The sequence below is a fragment of the Helianthus annuus genome, chromosome 13 (genome assembly GCF_002127325.2).
Source record: "Helianthus annuus cultivar XRQ/B chromosome 13, HanXRQr2.0-SUNRISE, whole genome shotgun sequence".
NCBI lineage: Eukaryota > Viridiplantae > Streptophyta > Magnoliopsida > Asterales > Asteraceae > Helianthus > Helianthus annuus.
The window spans coordinates 124,721,657-124,741,557 of record NC_035445.2 but is presented as its reverse complement, the minus strand read 5'-3'; the positions used below and the strand labels follow the sequence as shown (position 1 = coordinate 124,741,557).

Sequence of the window (19,901 nt, the reverse complement as noted above, 5' to 3'; positions counted from 1 at the left end):
GACAATGACATCTAACAATACTAACTGACTCTAAACACTGATAATAAAAAACACTGTTACATTAATAAAGTACTGATTACAAGACACTGTTAGTGCTATCCTCTGATGAACTTAACCTCTGTTGAAGCTTTAGCAGTGCTTTCGGTAAAGGTTGATCAGTCCTTTGACTTCTTCAGTGGTTTAATCTTCAACAGTCTTTACAATCCAGCAGTGCTTAGTGTTGAGTAGACCTTTGAAGCAGCAGTTGTTAGATATCTTGCAATTGAAGGGAGTAGAATCCAAAACACTGTTTATTCTGTATCAGTTGTTGCAGAAATAGTTTTGGCTTTGTATCATATGTTTTTAAGTAAGGTTTCACATGAGCCAACATTTTGTTTATTGTAAATTAAATTTTTCTAGCCCGGGAAATTTCCGGATGATAGCCTAGGTTTTTTAGTATATAACTAAATAATTATGAAACGCTAAAGTTTTCTATTTGAAACGCTTATTTTTGTATCAATATAATATTAGATAAGCAAACTTAAAAAACCCTAAAATGGAACCGACAAAATAATTATAAAATTGAATAGACTAGGAGTGGTAGAAAGTTAATTCAAAAAAGTTTTTCCACACCTTTTTCTAATGCAATACAATAGTGCATGTGTTCCATTTATTCATTTATATACTATAGAATTTGACATAATATTTTTCATTATATCAATGTTACTTCAATAGTGAGACAAAGAATCTAACTTTTAACAAAGAATTCTAAATAACGGGATGTTATTTTCTCTTTCAATCTTACAATTTTTATTTTAATTTTTAAATAACTAATACATGGATAACACTTTCTTATTTGTATTATTAGGTTAAAACCTCATGTATTTATACGGGTTACATAAATATAATTATATATAATAAATTAATAAAAAAATAATGTCTTATATTAATACAAACAGTCATCAGTCATCAAGATTTATCTTTTAAAAATGAACATTGATATGATGTACTATTTACTTATTATAATTTTTTTTGTTTTTTTATTTTGTATAAATGTAATTTTATATAATAAATTATAAAAAATATATCTCTTTAAAAAACTCGTATATTGCGCGTGTTTAATAAAATATAATGTCATTTGTTAACACATACAGTTGTTAAGATTTATCTTTTAAAAATGAACTTTAATGTACTATTTACTTATTATAACATTTTACTTTGTTAAATATGTATTTTTAACTAATTTTTTATTTAAAATTATTATTATTTAATATGATCATAATAAAAATAAAAGTATATATTCTTATCTAATATTTTGTGTAGAATTATTATTATTATTATTTAATATGATCATAATAAAAACAAATGTTTATCCTTATCTAAATATTTATTCTTATCTAATATTTTATTTAAAATTATTATTATTATTATTATTATTATTATTATTTAATATGAGGGATAAATAGAAAAATAAGGTGAGAAAGCAGTAGGAAGTGACATGTGTCCATAAAAGATTTTCATTTATTAGTATAGGAAGATTATTATTATGATAAATGATTCGAAAGAATATACGTGCCAGCATAAATTTTTTTATCTTGATATTAATATTATCTATAAATCTCTTGTTCAAATTTTACTATTATATATATATATATATATATATATATACACACACACATAAAATTTATATCATTTTATACAATATAACTTGAACTTGAAAATCTTTAAACTGACACTAAAAATAATATCAAAATTGCCGTATTAATATAGGAAAACCTTTTTTTTATTAATAATAATATCTTAAAAAGGTTATTTCTAATTATAATAATTAGGAAACAGTCGATTTTCTAGTAATGACTGTAGGAAGTTTTTTTTTTTTAAAAAAAAAGTCACGATATTTGTGGTAACTATAATAAAAATATTTTCTAGGCTAATTAAAGTTAGTTGAGTACAAAGTATTATTCTAAATGTGTTTGGTAACTTCTCCGAAGATGCAACCCACCCTCTATAAATGCACACCTACACACAAGCATATTTGACATAATTAGTGATACCATAAGCTCGAAAACTTCAGAATTCTTAACAAGAAAGATGGAGTTCAAGAAGTATTATCTTGATCTAGTTCTGGTACCCTTATCGTTTATGATATCTATCAGCTATCACCTTTGGTTATGGCATAAGGTTCGAACTCAACCACTCTCGACTGTTATTGGTACCAATGCCCATGGACGTCGGTTATGGGTATCAACCATTATGAAGGTGAGTAACCACTCCAAATTCTTACGGTTTGTCTTTAAAAGACATAAATTATCTGTCTTTTAATAATTAATCCTTTTGATGATTAAGAACAATAAGATGAATTTTGGTAATTACAATAATTTCTGAACAACTTATATTTGATACCTTTGTTATTCGTTAACTGATACACCTTTGTAATTTCATAAAGAATAAGGTTGTGATCGAATTGGTAACTCTTACATTATAAAAACTTTTTTTAACTGTAATTCAATAAAGAATAAGGTTGTGATCGAATCGGTAACTCTTACGTTATAAAAGCTTTTTTAACATCGTTTATGTGTGTATGGGTGAATTATCTATGATTAATTCATTTGTGAAACATGTTTGGTGGGTACACAAGTTTGGGTGCATGTCCTTGTATGAATTCCATAAAGGTCTCTAGTTTAGGCTGGCAACTTTAAGTGGAATTTTGAGTGTGTGAAAAGGCGTTTTGTGTCCTATTAAAAGATATACCACAAGAAATTGTTTTTATCTTTTATAAAATAACAAACGTGTCAATTTATAATTTATAAATTTACAGATTATTATTATTATTATTATTATTATTATTATTATTATTATTATTATTATTATTATTATTATTATTATTATTATTATTATTATTATTATTATTGTTATATTATACATATAAAAATAAACTCTTGATGAATATTACTTTACAAATATTTATTATTTGTTTTTATTTGTAGTAATAAATTTGATTGTATAATTTGTTTTTTAGTAAAAAAAAACTCTTGATGAATAGTTCTTTACAAATTTTTATTATTTGTTTTTTATAGTAATAAATTTTATTTGTTTTTTAGTGATAAATAAACTCACATGAATAGTACTTTACAATTTTTTATTATTTGTTTTTTATTTGTAGTAATAATTTTATTATATAATTTGTTTTTAGTGATAAATAATAGTTGCTAATATTTAAGTATTTTTTTTTTAAATTTTATTATTCATTTTGTTTTTTTAGTACTATTTGTGTTTATTGACTTTTTAAATTATATAATTCGTATCTATGCTTATTTATTTTTTAACATTCAAAGTTATTTGGCTGTGTGTTGTGACGATGCGTTACCGCGGGCATTGTATCGATTCAGTTCGTTACAATACTGATACGATACATACACCCTGTATTAACACGTGATTTACATTAGTAAAAAACAATAAAGATGAACATCGGTTCTGACATTGATGAAATTAATCGGTTTAGATTACCACGATACTTGTACCTATATTCATTTATTGTTGCAGACAGAGTTGTATTAATGTTTTTTTTTTTTTTGAAATTCGGAAACCAAAAAAATGAATACAAGTACTGGTATGCATGTTGTTCGGTATGGTAGCGAATGGTGTCAGTTTATCAAAAGAAAAATGAAAAAAATAAGTATTACCCAAACCAATGTTGTTCACTTAGTTCCCTACAGTAGCGGCACAATATCTGCTATTAAACAGAAAACCGAAAAAAAGAATACATATAAGTACCGATGTTATTCAGTTGGTACGGTATGGTATGATAGCGATACAGTGTCAGTTTACCGAAAACAAAATCAATAAAAATAAATGCAGATACCAATGTAGATGATGTTCAATCGGTTTTGATACGGTTTGATATGATAGCGACACCCGCCGCGAAGCGCATTAGAATCTCACTAGTTCCTAATTACGAAAACCATTTTCGATAGAATTGATTTTTTTACTACATGGCTCCACTATTTTGTAAAACCAGAATTCTATATATAGAGAGGTTTATTAAAAACACTAAAAGAGATATCTAAATCGTTGAACTTTTTTTTATCAATGTTTCTTACTTTTAAACTTTGTAATTATTATATATGTGTATAAGAAACCATCAAGCTCGAACTTTTCTATCATATACGAGTACATATGTTGTGTACGTTGCATGTGCAAGATTTAGGAGAGCTTAAATCTGTCTCATAAATCTTTTTGTCACCCATTAAACTCTTCCTTTTACTATCTTTTGGCAGGATAATGAAAAGAAAAACATCTTAGCCGTTCAGACATTTAGAAACACAATCATGGGATCAACCCTAATGGCCACCACATCAATACTTTTATGTTCCGGTTTAGCAGCGGTTATCAGTAGTACTTATAGTGTTAAAAAACCCCTTGAGGACACAATTTATGGGGCACATGGAGAATTCATGGTGGCGTTGAAGTACGTGACACTCCTTGTTATATTTCTCTTCTCTTTTATGTGCTATTCTCTATCAATTAGATTCATAAGCCAAGTGAATTACCTGATCAACTGCCCACAAGATTCAACAATAGTGACTTCAATGTATGTATCCGAGCTTTTAGAGAAGAGTTTTTCACTTAACGCAATAGGAAACCGGCTTTTTTACTTAGCACTTCCAGTTGTGCTTTGGATATTTGGGCCTTTGCTCGTGTTACTATGCTCTCTCGTAATGGTTCCAGTGCTTTATAATCTAGATTTCTTGTTTGAAGATTCGAAGAAAGGGAGGGTGAGTGAAGTAGCAAATGAGGTGTAATACATGGTTGATGAAATTGTAACTCTCTATATAATTTGTTGTTTTAATTTATGAAATTGAATATTTTGTATCATTAGCTTTAATGTACATAGAACTGAGTGCTTTTACCTCTTCCACAATACTAATAGATCACTAATGACCTTAATAACCCAAAATAGAGGAAGGAGATCATTTCAGAAAAAAATTAATTGAGAAGAGGAAAAAAGACAAATGATATAATTGTCAAACTAAGATCACGGGAAATGGTTAATGCCCTTTAAAGGGTATTTTTTGTCACATTAACATCATAATGCTTCATGTAATGGTTAACATTTCATAATGCTCTTTTATTTATTAGTTTCCTTGTTTTTCCTCTTCATTGGACATTATTCTAGAAATGCCCCTCCCTCTTAATGCCCTATAATGCCCATGGAGAATTGTGTAAGGGTAGTATTAAAACTTTTTCATGCCCCTATAAAGCCCATTACATATGGTCTAATAGTGTTTCTCTTATCTCATTTATTATTATCTTTTACTAATTAATTAGTTATAAATACTATCATCACCCATACTAAGGGGGTATTTGTTTTTTGTGAAAAGTACTTCTGGACCTCTTATGTCTCTCCCACGCAAACCACGCGCAGACGTTTGAGTCTGCAGCGTATTTGTTTTTTGGAAGTGATTTCATTAAATAATATCTTCTTCCTCGCGCACTCCCCACTTCTAGACCTCTTCTCATCCTCTACTCTTTCAAAACATTCTTAAACCCTAGCACTTGCTCCTCCTAGCCAACACCACATCTCTCCTCCGCCACCAGGGGCGGACATACCCTATGTCAAGGGGTAGCCCGCGTTGCCCCTTGGCTCGGCCGCGATAGTGTAAAAAAATTTCTTTTTTTGCGTTTTTTGGATTTCGTTGCCCCTTAATAAATTTTATGTTACCCCTTTTGTAAGCCCAAAAATTTTTATTCTACCTAACTAATTACCCAATACTTATAAAGCCCAATTATCATAGCCCATTTCCCAACCCCATACCCTATAATCCAATATTTTTTACAAAGAAAAAGCCTAAAAAATGAAGAAGTAGCGTAGCAGGAGCACTGGAGCCAGAACCGAAGAAAAAAAAGAAGCAGCGCAGGAGGTGTCTTCTGCTCTTTGCCACCGCCGTCCATTCGTCCGCCCTTGGCCACCGCCCACCGCCGTTCCATTCCGCCGTCCATTCGTCCGGTGTCTTCTGGTTCGGTGTTCTGAAAGTCGAGGAAGAGATCATGTAATTTAAGTTTATCTGTTTTGTTAGAATGATTTGAGTGACTGTTAATTGACTAATTTTGTGATTGATTTTGATCATAATTGACTAGTTTAGACATTTGGTGAATTGTTAGGGCTTATTGTTTAATTTTGTAATTGATTTCAGTGACTGTTTTGTAAGGGCTTATTGTTTAATTGTAGGGTTTATGTGAAATTGATTTAGGGCTTATTGTTTAATTTTATTTGTCTTATAAAATTAGGGAATTTGGAAGTTGAAAGATGAAAAAACAAACTCTCATTAGTAGTCTTTTTAAACGAAAATACCAAGAAAATGATGATTTGGGTGCAACTCCTAGTTCAAATATTATTGACGATAAGCAAGAAAATGAAGATATTGGTCCAAGTTCAAAGAATGATATTGATATGCAAGAAAATGAAGATATCGGACCAACTCCAAGTGCAATTATTAATTTGGCTTCAAGTCCTTCAACACGAAACAAAATCGATTTGAATCATTTAAGACAAAATGGGTTTGAAAAGATGTTGGCAAACGTAACATCTTTTTGTGAAAAAAACAACATTAAGATGTTAGATATGGCGGAAAGTTATGGTAATAAAAGAAACCGAAAGTATGTCATTACTAACCGACATCATTTTGAAGTTGAGGTTTTTAATACGGTTTTGGATATGCAACTTCAAGAACTTGGAAGCCGATTTAGTCAGGTCTCAACTAGTTTGATAAAAAATATGTCGGGTTTAAATCCTTGTAATCCGTTTGCTAAATTTGACATATCAAAGATAGTGAAGTTTTCTGAAATGTATCCGAATGACTTTAATAAAGAAGAAAGAGGGGTTCTTACGGGTGATCTTTCGACATTTTATCACACTTTAAAGGAAGATGATAAATTTGAAAATTTAACTGGATTGAGTGACCTTGCTCGTGTAATGGTGGAAACTGGAAAAAATGAAACTTTTCCTTTGGTTTATCGAACATTAAAGCTAGCACTGGTTTTACCGGTTGCAACCGCAACCGTTGAAAGATGTTTTTCTAAAATGAAGCTTATCAAGACGGATTTACGCAATCGGATGGGTGATGAGTATTTTAACAACGCTCTAATTTGTGTGGTCGAAAAAGAAAGTTTTTGTAAAGTAAAAGAAGAGGATGTCATGGCCTGGTTTCAAGCTTTCAAAAACCGAAGAGGAGAACTCATTTAGGTATGTGTTTAAATTTATTTATTACCGCGCTACTATCGTTGTTTCGTTTACATTGTATGAAGTACGTTAAATTTTTTTTTTTTGAAACGTTGCCCCTTAAGTAATTTTCTAGATCCACCACTGTCCGCCACCACAACATCTCCATAACCTCCCCCACCTCCGGTTGCCTGACGCCACCTCTCCCACCTCCGCCTTCACAGCCGACAACACATCTCCCCTCCGCCACCACCATGCTGCGTCGTCAGCCCCTGCTACCTCGTCGGCCCCTGCTGCAAAGTAGCGGAAAATCATTCATCGGGTTTTCTTTTATCCTCAGTCGAAGTTTATACATACGCTGTTACTGATTAGCTGCTCTGTGTTTGTTTATTGACTGCTGAAAAGGATTATAGAAGGTTATTAATACCTGTTGAGTAGGTTGAATTAGAAACTTCTGATCGAGTTTGTTTATTGACTGCTTGTTGAGTTTGTTTATTGACTGCTGAATTGAGTGGTGTGAAATTGAGCCATGAAACCATATGATAATTGAGATTTTGATGTTGAATTAGTTGTTGTTGTCAATCTGAAAACATTAATAATTTACCTCCCATAGTGCCAATAAATCCACTGCAATTTGTATCATGTAAAATGAGATTCAAATGGGTTTCACCAAGAATAGATGTATCAGTATTCACATCATCAACAGCAGTTAAAATTGCAGGCTTCACAGACCTCCCAATAACTTAATTAACTAACAAAGCTCCAATATTTACAACTTTAGGCCTTGTTGAAAAAAATGATGAATTTACAGGTATACCCTCATCTGCAACTGCCATTGCAAACATAACCCATATGCCAAAAATCAATAAAAACACACTTTTTCTCATCATAAGCCAATCAAGTTCCATTTTTTTAAATACCTTTTTGAAATTAGAGTCAACTGGATGTGGGTTTGTTAGAAATCATGAGGATATTATTTTGAGGTTTATTCATGTTTAATGATTATTACTTGTTGGTGTTTATAACATAGAAAATTGCTATTTGATTGTGAATTGACTTCTTATTGGGCGTGCATTGACTAATAAAGAGAAATTTAACCATGCTAGTTGACGTGCATTGACTAATAAAGAGAAATTTAACCATGCTCATGCAAGACTTCGGAACGTAATTGAGTGTGCTTGTTGTCTTTTTTAGGAATATTATTTCAGAATTGTATAACTATTATTTAAGTTTGAATGTTGAAAAACTCTTTTAAGTTTTATAAATTAGTTTATTTATATTTCAGTTTATTTCAACTGTTTGCAGAAGTAATAAAACAAACAGTCTTCTTCTTGCAGACCGCAGAGGTTTGGTTCACCTCTTCTGCTACAGATGTCTGCAGATGTGGTCCGCAGACTACAGACGTTTTACCTCTGAAAAAATAAACAACACCTAATTTTTTTTGTCTACACACATAAACACATTTTCTACACACTAAAATTTATTGTATACTTTATCTTACAAATCTAGTAATTTATCTTACACTCTAAATTATTTTTTTTCTTTTTTCTAAAAATAAGTTGCAAATTATAGTTAGTTATTAAAAAGGATGACTACAAATTAATGATCTATGTAAGTTTACCAATATACCCTTACTAAATATTAAATACAAATATTAAACGAGAAGCAAAAATTAAACATTCTTATTGATTGAATTTTTTTCTTCTTATAAAGAATTTTTTTTCATTTAAACCATTCACACTCAAAATATACTTATATATATATATATATATATATATATATATATATATATATATATTTGTGACAATAGTATTATCTTTTTTATTTTCATTTAGTTTTTCTTAATGTTTCTTTATAATTGGTTAAAATGGCCCTAAATTACTATCATTGTATCCCTGATGATGAAAATATTTTGACTATATTTAATAATCTATAATCCTAATTGACCTCTAATTAACCATCAATGATCTTAATCGTTCATTATTGACCATATTTAACAATTGATGACTCTAAATCACTACTAGAGACGATAATTGAGCTTCTACAAGCATAATTCATCATCTCGTGCGCTAATTAACCTTAATCATCGATGTTATACATAATTAAACATCAATGAGTTAAACCTTTTAGAGCCACAACAAACGAGGAGGAGAGAAGGAGTCAGGGGAGGTTCGACTAATTGCAAGAAAAGCACACATTGAGGAGATTACTTTGATAATATAGAAGATCTGAGACGACACAAACAGGGAGAACGAGACAAGAAAAAGAATGGCAATTACTTATAGGAGGAAAGGTGGGATGTGGCATAAAGCAGAAAACAAAAGAGGCCAATGCTTTATGTGTTTAGAAAATGAGGGACAAACAAAGAAAATGACTTTCTTCATCTCAAATCTTCTACCCTCGTGTGGTACAAAACAACTACGGGATGCTTTTGGAAAACATAAGAACTTGGTGGATGCATATGTTTCGAAGAAGAATATGCAGATGAAAATAAGTTTAGTTTCTTGAGGTTAAGAGATTTACGTTATAAACATGACTTAATTATTGAACTATCAAAAACCATCATTGATGAAGCGTTGATTGGAGTGAATGCGGCAAAGTTCGGAAAAGATGGGAGTCGTAAGAGCTTTAAGGAAGGATAGGTGGTCAAACATAAACTTGAGCCTCCAAAAGGTTTGGGTCCCTAAAGTTCAAAAGGTTCAGGTCCTGCCAGGGAGGAGAAACTCGATGGGCGGTAAGGGAGAACTAGTTGGGGACGTCGATGTTCCATATAGGAATGTGCTAAAGGGGAGGAAGAATTTTTCAGGTTAATGACAATTCGGTAGTTCTTGATGGGGTGTCGAATCTGTGTTTTGATCATCTGTAGGGAGCCTCTCTAGTGGGGAAACTTTGGATTTGGTGAAATTGTTGAATTTCAACCTGAGTGCTTGGCATGTAGAATCGCAAAGGGTTACAATTCGATGCCTAGGTGGGTTGAGACTTCTATTCACGTTAGCAGATTAGTGGGTAGCTAACAATTTCTTGATCTACAAACGCGATCTTTGGGGAAGGTGGTGTTCCTCCGTGGAGTTCTGGGTAGACAAGAAGCTTGAGCTCCAAAGGCTGGCGTGGGTGACTCTTATTGGTATTCCGATGAGACTATGCGATAGTCAGACATTCGAAAGGATTGGTGAAAGGTTTGGGAAAGTCCTTTAGGTGTCTAATAATCCTTGGAAAATGTGGTTCTTTCCAATACGATATTATCTCTACTAGTTAATACAGGTTTGAAAATCTCAGGGATGGTAGAATTGAAGTAGGTAAGAGATCGGTGGTGGTTTAGGTACAGGAAAGTGAGGTTGATTGGTGCCCAGATTTTTCGTCAAAATTGTATTTCGGTGTTACGCCGAATGACGAGAAGGCTTCGGTAGAGGTCCGCATGGAGGATTTCCAGTTGTCTCATAGGGTTTTGGTTGTGCATGGGGAGGCATATGAACAAGGGGTGGCGGGGGAGAATTTGAGGCAATAGGATAATGATGAGGCGTCGATCTGTAGGCCCCTTAATCTTATGGATCTTTCACAGAATTGTTAAACTAACCTAGAGTACGAAATCCTCTAGATCAGATTTGCACAGAAAATAGTAGGAAACAGAAATCACAATTAAACCGGTATTCTATTGATTATCCAACTTGTAGTTTACAATCAATTCAATACCTCACAACCTCACAGCCACTCTCTGTGATCTTGTTTCACAAACCTTAATTCGTTTTTTCTCTCTCTCTAAAAAGTTTTATCTCTCTAGCCTCCAAGAACTCTCTAACCGCACTAACCCTAATCACAAAACATGTTTATATACCACATGTCTGTGAATTGGGCTTCCTACTGGGCTAGGCCATTTTCCAAGCCCATTATCACAATAAACTCACTAACCAATATGCTAAGCCCATTACAAAATATCCAAAGACTAATTAATCAAACTATTAAGTTGTTGTCACCGAATATGCACCAACACGATCCCATAGAATCCTAGGTTTGTATTGTTTCAATGTGCAAGGTGGGACCATAGAGCCAAACGAGTAGGTTGAGGTAGGGATAGGTGTAACATCCCGTGTTTTCGAAAGTCAAAGTCAAAGTCAAGATTGACTTCTTTGACTGTAAATAGTCTGTTTTTATTTTTGTATTATGTGGAGTAAGTATTATTAATCAAGAATCGAGGTAATCGAATGTTTAATCAATGCAAAACGCTTAACGACCTTGAATGGCAAGAAGTAACAATGCGATAAAGTCTATTAATCAGCAATCAAGCAAATCAAAATCGAACTCGAAACTCGAATTATGTGAACTTTAGTGTTATCATACGTGTGTGTGTGCCTTATGTGTTACTTGTGCATGTTTACCTTATGTGATGTGTGTGGTGATCAATCGAATCGAATCGAAACCCGAAACTCAATCGAACTCAATCGAAATCGACGTACGATAAATGGTGACGAAGGAGATAGTGTGAAATGTAGATGCTTATATGTAGATATAGTGGTTGGGACTGAAAGTAATTTGAATAGGAAACTCTATCGTATCCGTATCATCCTCAATCGAAATGGAAATATCAGAAATCGTCGCCCAAACGCTCGAAACAGGCTGTTGATCGATCAGATTGTCAGCCGATCGAACAGCCCAACCGATCGGACAGACCGTCCGATCGAACAGGCTGTCCGATCGGGATGCATGGCCGATCGGCCAGCCCTTTCCTCTTTGGGAAGCCTATAAATAGCCCTCTCATTGCCATTCTTTCCACTTTTGGAAACTCTCTGACCGACCAGCTCGTGTTCTTCACCTTTTCTCAGATTTCTCTCAATCGCAGTAAGTATTCGTCCTAAATCTTGTACGTTTTTGATCTATGCACACTCCTACACATTTCTATCTTTTAAATCTTGTTTTCTAACCGTGAAATCATCAAGATCTGAGGGTTCTAGGATAATGTCATCATGGTGTTCTTGAAGAACTTCATGTTTTGGATTCAATCCACCAAGAATCACTTGGATCTAGCCGATTTCCACATAAACAAACAAAGATCTGATATAGATCTAAACATTACACGGTGTAACGGATTGAAAGAAGGATTTTCCAACTTTTCTTTCAAATCTTTTACACTCAATGCCTTCAAATCAACGGAAACGGAGGTTGAGCCAACTCACTAATCATTCTAATGATTGTGTGGTTCAAGATTCGGATTCTATCTACGAGGTTCATCGATTCCGGGTTAAACTTTAAACTCCATTCCGAACCGTTCACCGGCCGGATTTGGGTGATCCTATCCGAGCAGGAGGAACAAGTGAGAACAAGGTTTCCATAGTTCGAAACGGTGTCAAGACACCTCGATATAACGTCAAACAAACGGAACAGCCAAGTGTTAGACAAACAGGCTGACCAGGTCAGGAAGCTGACCGATCGGGCAGGCTGTTCGAACGGACAGACCAGCCGATCGGACATGCCAGCCGATCGACCAGGCCAGCCGATAGGCTAGCACATGGCCCCACACTTTAACAAATTGATGAAGTCTAGTATTAAACGAAGTAATGTCCGATCGAACCATTGTTTGATAACATTACTCTTCAGATCATGAGATACTATGCTTCAATACTTAGTCGATTTTCAACTCGTCCAAAACCTGGGTGCCACCCGATCGAAAGTGCTGTCCGATCAGGTGACAACCTAACTAAGGACTATCACTGAAGTACCTGACCGATCGGTTAAGCCGGTCGATCGAACGGTTCGGTAAGAATAATTCAATGTTTTCAAATACACAACAAAAACTTCAAAAGTTCAAACCATCATACACAAACACATCCTACACAAAGGAAGAAACAATCCACTCGAACAGTCTAACCGATCGAGCCTACCGGCCGATCGAATAGGCTGTCTGAACGGACTATTCAGCCAAACGAACCAACCGTCCGATCGAACCTACCGTTCGATCGACAAGGCTGTTCGACCCATTGTCACTTGTTTCCATTTTTCGCGTTACTCATCGTTATGCTATCGAACTGTTCATGCTAACCCTACTCTCAAGCGCTCCCTTCAATCCATCAATCAATCGCTGTGAGTATACTCGAACCCTTTTTGCGTTAGCACTTTTGGGTGTCACATACGTTACTTATCTAAATCACAATCGAACACACTACTCAATTACTTTATGCGCTAACTGTCTTGCATGTATTACGTGACTAAATGAATGCTTGTTATGTTTACATGTGGAATGCTGTCTACCTGCCTTAACGACGTAGTACTATAGTTTGGACTCAGCACCCGCTCACATGGGGGTTGTTAAGGACAATTACTTGCATGGATTACGGTGGTAATCATGTATTGCGAACTATCTCGGACAGTCAACCCGCAGTCATTGGTATCGATAGATCCATGTCGATAATTAACATGCTTCGTTTTCCTCTGTGTACGTGCTGGTTATGCGTAAACTATTTCGAACTCTATATGCTATATCAAACTTGTATGCTCACCTTTACATTATATGTATTGACTTTATTTTAACGTATGTGACAGGTGTTTAAGATGCATTCTTGCTAGGGAAGCGAGGCTAGAATAAGGCGTCTAGAGCCCCCAACAAATAGTTGTCTGTAGCAGTCAAACTAGGGGTCTTTTGTAGCAGTCAAACTAGGGGTCTTTAGAAGCAAAAACAATATTTATAATTCCATGTTATTTAAATCTGAGTTGTCGGAACAGAAATATTTGACAGGTTGTTATTTGTAATAACTTATTTTCTTATTTGGGATACGGTATGGGACGTATCATTTAACTGAGTAATATTAATAGTTATTATGGAAACTTCTGGACAATCTGTTTCGCTCAGTGCCGTGCCCCGATGATTCCGCCATCGGTTGGGGTGTGACAGATTGGTATCAGAGCCATAACTATAGGGAATTAGGCTAGACACGACCTAGTCCGGGTCGTTGTCTTAGAGACCTAGACTATAGTTAGGAACCAACAGACCAAGCTTATGTGCTATATTCTGCTATTCTTCGCTATCACTGCACTCGAATTTTCAAATAAAGTCAAGTGATTTAGTCAGGATTAGGTGTGAAAACCGCAAACTCCCGACTGAATTGCTTGGTCAATGCTGATTTTATCAAATTATCAACGATTTCCTAATGATTGTTTTTCATTATTTTCGATAACAAACGAGGAGAATTATACCAAATCAGGAGTGAAATCCATATTTTGATGAATAATCTCCTCAATTTTACTAAAACTAGGAAGAAGTTGCTAAGTCAGGAGTGAAACCCTAACCTTAACAACTTGTTCCGAACTTTACTTTATCCCACCAAAGCCTCGACGGACTCCAATGACCTGAACTCACAAGTATGACCTAGGGAGTACGTGCGGAATACCCAAGAATTGAGGTAGACACGCGAATCCCAAAGGTCGAAGGTGACGACAAGTCTACTGTGAATAGTCGAATCGCTTTGGGTAGTCGATGTCTAATAGCCGCAGACAATCAATCTCTCGATTTTATGTGTACTGACTCAGAGTCGGCAGTTGTCACTCTGATAAATTCGTCGATTTTATGTGTTTTGTGTGTAATTACTTGTTTGTGTGTTTCAGTTTTGGAGGATTATTCGATTTTTGCTACTACATCGATCGATACACACGACTCGCATTGCTCTTCTATCTCAATAAGCTAACAAGTCGCTGCAATCCTAGACGATAATATGATATGATATACGCTTATGCTACACCCGATATACTATACGACTATGCTATACTACTCGATATGTTGTTCGCGATCATTATATTCGAACGACACGCGAACTTGGAAGGATAGGTTTTTGTATTCTGACTACCTCTGTGATTGAATGCGTATGTGTTTATGTGCTACTGTGCTTCTGTGCCCTACCTACTTATGTGCTTCTGTGATTATGTGATTTCCATGTCTATGTGTCTATGTGTTTATGCTATATCGTGTTCCTAAGCTTTAATAAGTAGTAGACGTGTGAGGTGAGATACGATTTGTTATGTCTGAGACCTACGACGATGTCTATTGCAGACCATGTTGTCATCTGGACACCAAACCCCTCTTACTCGCCAAGAAAAGAGAGACAAGCGTATTGCTGCTATCATTGCCAAGCAAGTGGCGAAAGCTGTGAGCGAGGTGTATGAGAATGTCAGCAAATCGTCGGAGGAATCATGAACCGACGCTCCTAAGGATGCTAGCAAGACTGCTTTCAGCTTCAAACAGTTTAAAGCATGCGGACAAAGAGAATTTACCGGAGAAGATGGCCCCACCGCCATGTTCCACTGGTTCGATTCGATCGAAGTCACTCTGCGCCAAAGCGGCTGCCCGGAAAATCTCCGTACCCTCAATGCAACCGTTGTCTTCCAATCCCGAGCTCTAGACTGGTGGACGGCTGAGCGAAACAAACGCGGAAATGATGCAGCTTATGAGCTGACTTGGGAAGAGCTAAAGGCCATTATGATGGATGAATTATGCCCTCCCCATGAACGCCAAAAGCAGACGAGTTTTGGAATATCAAGCAGAAGGACGGAGACAACGCTGCATTAACTGCTCGCTTCAAGCAGCTTAGCATCGTCTGCCCCGATCAAGTCAAGACGCCAGACATGGCCATCAAGAAGTATATTCGAGCTCTACCTGACTGTGTTTCCGATTTTGTTCATGCCGCCAAGCCATCATCAATTGAGGAGACTTACTTGCTTGCCGCCGAGATCAATGACAAGCGGGTAAAATCTGGTTTCTGGGATAAGCCATCCAAGTCTCTGCATCAAGCTACCACATCAGCAACCGCCGACACCACCACTGCACAACCCTCGAAGTCATCACGCCGCAAGAAGAAGCACAACAACAGCAGCTCCAGCAACAAGAACTGTGCTGTCACTACCACTGCTGCCCTCTGCAAGCCGTACCGGCTCAGCAACAGTTGCACCACCGACCAACACCGCCTACTCAAGCACCGCCAGCAAAGCATGCTTACATAGGTCCCCACCCGCTCTGCCCGACATGCTCGTATCATCATCCAGTGGGTCTCGCCTGTCGTTTTTGCGCTCACTGCAACCTCTACGGCCATTTCACTGCGAATTGTCGCTATGGTCCCCGAAACACCGCAACTCCAGCCGCCGCTCACCAAGCTCTACTCCCAGCCCCTCAACGCCAACAAGTAGCTCAAGCACCCGCGGTCAATGCTCGAGTCTGCTTCGCATGTGGTGATCCTAGTCATTTCGCCAACATGTGCCCAAACAGGGTGGTGAAGCAAGAGCCCTAGTAGCAGCAGCAGCCTCAGCAGCAGCAACAAGCAGCCCGTGCCAGAACCTTCAACATCAATGCCCGTCAGGCTCAGGCTGACAACAACGTGGTTAATGGTACATTCCTTGTGAATGGTATATATGCATCGTGTTTGTTTGATACTGGAGCCGATAACTGCTTTGTGTCGTTTGAATTCGAGAAGCTCCTTAGTCGTAAGCGCTCTTATCTCCCCTCGTCATTTGAAGTCGAAGTCGCTACTGGAAGAACTGTCGCTGTTAACTCTGTTCTCCGTGATTGTACTCTTGAGCTCAACAATCACATCTTCCCAATCGACCTTATTCCGATGCAACTTGGAAGTTTCGACATCATAGTAGGCATGGACTTTCTTCACAAAAACCATGCTGAAGTTGTGTGCTTTGATAAAATGATTCGATTTTCGCTCACAAATGGTGATCTTCTATGTGTGTACGGTGAAACTGCTTCGAAAGGTCTTAAGCTCATGTCATGTGTCCAAGCTAGCAAGTACCTCTGCAAGGAATACAGAGCTTTCTTGGCCAACATTATAGTAGCGGAGAAGGAAAAGAAAAAGAAAGCCAAAGTTAAAGACGTTCCAGTGGTCCGAGAATTTCCTCAGGTATTCCCTGATGATCTTCCTAGACTACTGCCAAGTCGCGATATCGACTTTCGTATTGACCTTATTCCTGGAGCTAACCCTGTTGCCAAAGCTCCTTATCGACTCGCTCCATCCGAAATGCGGGAACTCTCAAACCAACTCCAAGAATTACTTGAAAAAGGCTTTATTCGCCCGAGCACCTCTCCATAGGGCGCGCCAGTCCTTTTCGTCAAAAAGAAGGATGGGTCGTTCAGGATGTGCATCGACTATCGGGAGTTGAATAAGTTAACCATCAAGAACCGATACCCTCTGCCTCGAATCGAAGACTTATTTGATCAGCTGCAAGGTGCTACGTGTTTCTCGAAGACCGATCTGCGTTCAGGCTATCATCAATTGCGGATTCAAGAAGAAGACATCCCCAAAACCGCTTTTCGCACTCGATACGGCCATTATGAATTCGTTGTTATGCCCTTTGGTTTAACTAACGCACCCGCGGTTTTTATGGATCCGATGAATCGCGTGTATAAGCCATTTCTAGACCGTTTCATCATTGTGTTCATTGACGATGTCTTGATCTATTCCAAGTCGAAAGCCGAACACGCGCAACATCTACGTTTGGTTCTCGAGCTACTCCAGGGGAACCAACTCTATGCCAAGTTCTCCAAGTGCGAATTTTGGCTGGAGGAGGTTCAGTTTCTGGGTCACAACATTAATAGTCAAGGTATTCACGTCGATCCCGCGAAGATTGAAGCAGTTAAGAGTTGGATTACGCCAAAGAACCCGTCTGAAGTTCGTTCTTTTCTCGGACTAACGGGCTATTATCGACGATTTATCGAAGGATTCTCTAAGATCGCTGTGCCGCTTACCGCTCTCACCCATAAAGACAAGTCTTTTGTTTGGGGAACCGAACAAGAGTCTGCCTTTCAAACCCTAAAGCATATGCTTTGCAATACTCCTGTTCTCACATTGCCCGACGGAAACAACGACTTCATTGTCTATTGTGATGCTTCCAACCTCGGTCTTGGTTGTGTTCTTATGTAACGAGACAAATTTATAGCTTACGCATCTCGTCAGCTCAAAATCCACGAGAAGACTATACAACCCATGACCTCGAGCTAGGCGCGGTTGTCTTTGCATTAAAGGTTTGGCGACACTACCTGTATGGTACCAAGTGTACGATCTTCACCGATCACAGGAGTCTACAGCACATCTTTAGTCAGAAGGAACTTAACATGCGTCAACACCGATGGGTAGAACTTCTTAACGATTACGATTGTGAGATTCGTTATCACCCAGGCAAAGCAAATGTTGTTCCCGACGCGCTCAGCAGACGGAGTTATATGCTCAGTATTCGCAATACCCAAGCCCAACATGACCTCGAAACCCTCATCCGCGAAGCCCAGAATGCTTGCTTTAACGAGCGCACATTGAAGAAAGAAAGGATCTATCACGATGGAGCTCAGCTAGTAAGCAAATCGAATGGGATCTCCTATTATCTAGACCGAATTTGGATCCCTAAGCAGACTGATTTGTGAAGGATTCTGATGGATGAAGCCCACAAATCCCGATATTCTATTCATCCCGGTGCCGATAAGATGTACCAGGACCTTCGCTACAAGTACTGGTGGTCGGGCATGAAAAGGGATATCGCCCTCTATGTTGGAAGTTGTTTGACTTGTGCAAGAGTTAAGGCTGAACACCAAAGACCTTCTGGCTTACTCGAACAACCGCCGATTCCTATATGGAAGTGGGAGAGTATAGCTATGGATTTCATAACCAAACTTCCACCCACGCCATCAGGTCACGACAGTATTTGGGTAATAGTCGATCGTCTGACCAAATCAGCCCACTTCTTGCCAATACGAGAAGACTACAAGGTAGAACGATTAGCCCGAATCTACACCGACGAGATCATTTGTAATCATGGTACGCCTCGCGACATCATCTCAGACCGTGATACTCGGTTCACTTCGCGATTGTGGGAAATGTTTCAAGCGGCTCTTGGTACGTCGCTTAACTTAAGTACCGCATTCCACCCTCAAACACGACGGACAGACTGAGAGAACGATCCGTACTCTTGAAGACATGCTCCGAGCGTGTGTCATAGACTTCGGTGGTAGTTGGAACAAATACCTGTCGTTAGTCGAATTCTCGTAAAACAACAGTTATCATGCCAGCATCCAAATGGCACCATTCGAGGCCCTATATGGAAGAAGATGTCGTTCGCCGATTGTATGGCACGAGATCGGTCACTCGCAACTAACCGGTCCCGAACTACTACAAGAAACGACTGACAAGATCCTCCAGATTCGAGACAACTTGTCGAAGGCCCGGGATAGACAGAAAAGTTACGCTGATAGAAGACGCAAGCCCCTTGAATTTGACGTTGGCGACTACGTACTCCTAAAGGTATCACCTTGGAAGGGTGTGGTCAGATTCGGCAAGAAAGGGAAACTAGCGCCTCGATATGTTGGACCTTTTAAGATTCTGGAAAGGATCGGAAAAGTCGCCTATAGACTCGAACTACCGGAGGAACTTAGTAACGTTCACCCGACCTTCCACGTGTCTAACCTCCGAAAGTGCCTAGCTGACCATGATTTAATCGTACCGCTTGGTGATCTTCAAGTAAATGAAACGCTACACTTCGTGGAAAAGCCTGTCGAAATCATGGATCGCCAGACCAAGCAACTCAGACGCTCGCGCATCCCTATCGTGAAAGTCCGATGGGAAGGCAAACGAGGCGCAGAGTTCACTTGGGAACTCGAAAGCGACATGAAGGCCAAGTACCCACAGCTGTTTAAATAAAGATCTGAAGCGTCAAATTGGTAAAGTCAATCACGGTGTTG

General features: G+C 37.5%; 2 protein-coding genes across 2 annotated transcripts; both read left to right on the top strand.

The window, feature by feature from the left end:
• The first annotated feature begins 2,008 nt into the window (after nt 1-2,008).
• Nucleotides 2,009-4,864, top strand: LOC110899225. The gene is made up of 2 exons (XM_022146102.2): nt 2,009-2,238; nt 4,257-4,864. The coding sequence occupies exons 1-2, from the start codon at nt 2,071-2,073 to the stop codon at nt 4,779-4,781; spliced, it is 693 nt and encodes a 230-aa protein (XP_022001794.1). The 5' UTR covers nt 2,009-2,070; the 3' UTR covers nt 4,782-4,864.
• A 1,422-nt stretch (nt 4,865-6,286) lies between these two features.
• On the top strand, nt 6,287-7,222 carry LOC110901623. The gene has a single exon (XM_022148434.1). It carries the CDS (start codon nt 6,287-6,289, stop codon nt 7,220-7,222), a length of 936 nt encoding a protein of 311 aa, XP_022004126.1.
• The last annotated feature ends 12,679 nt before the right edge of the window (nt 7,223-19,901 follow it).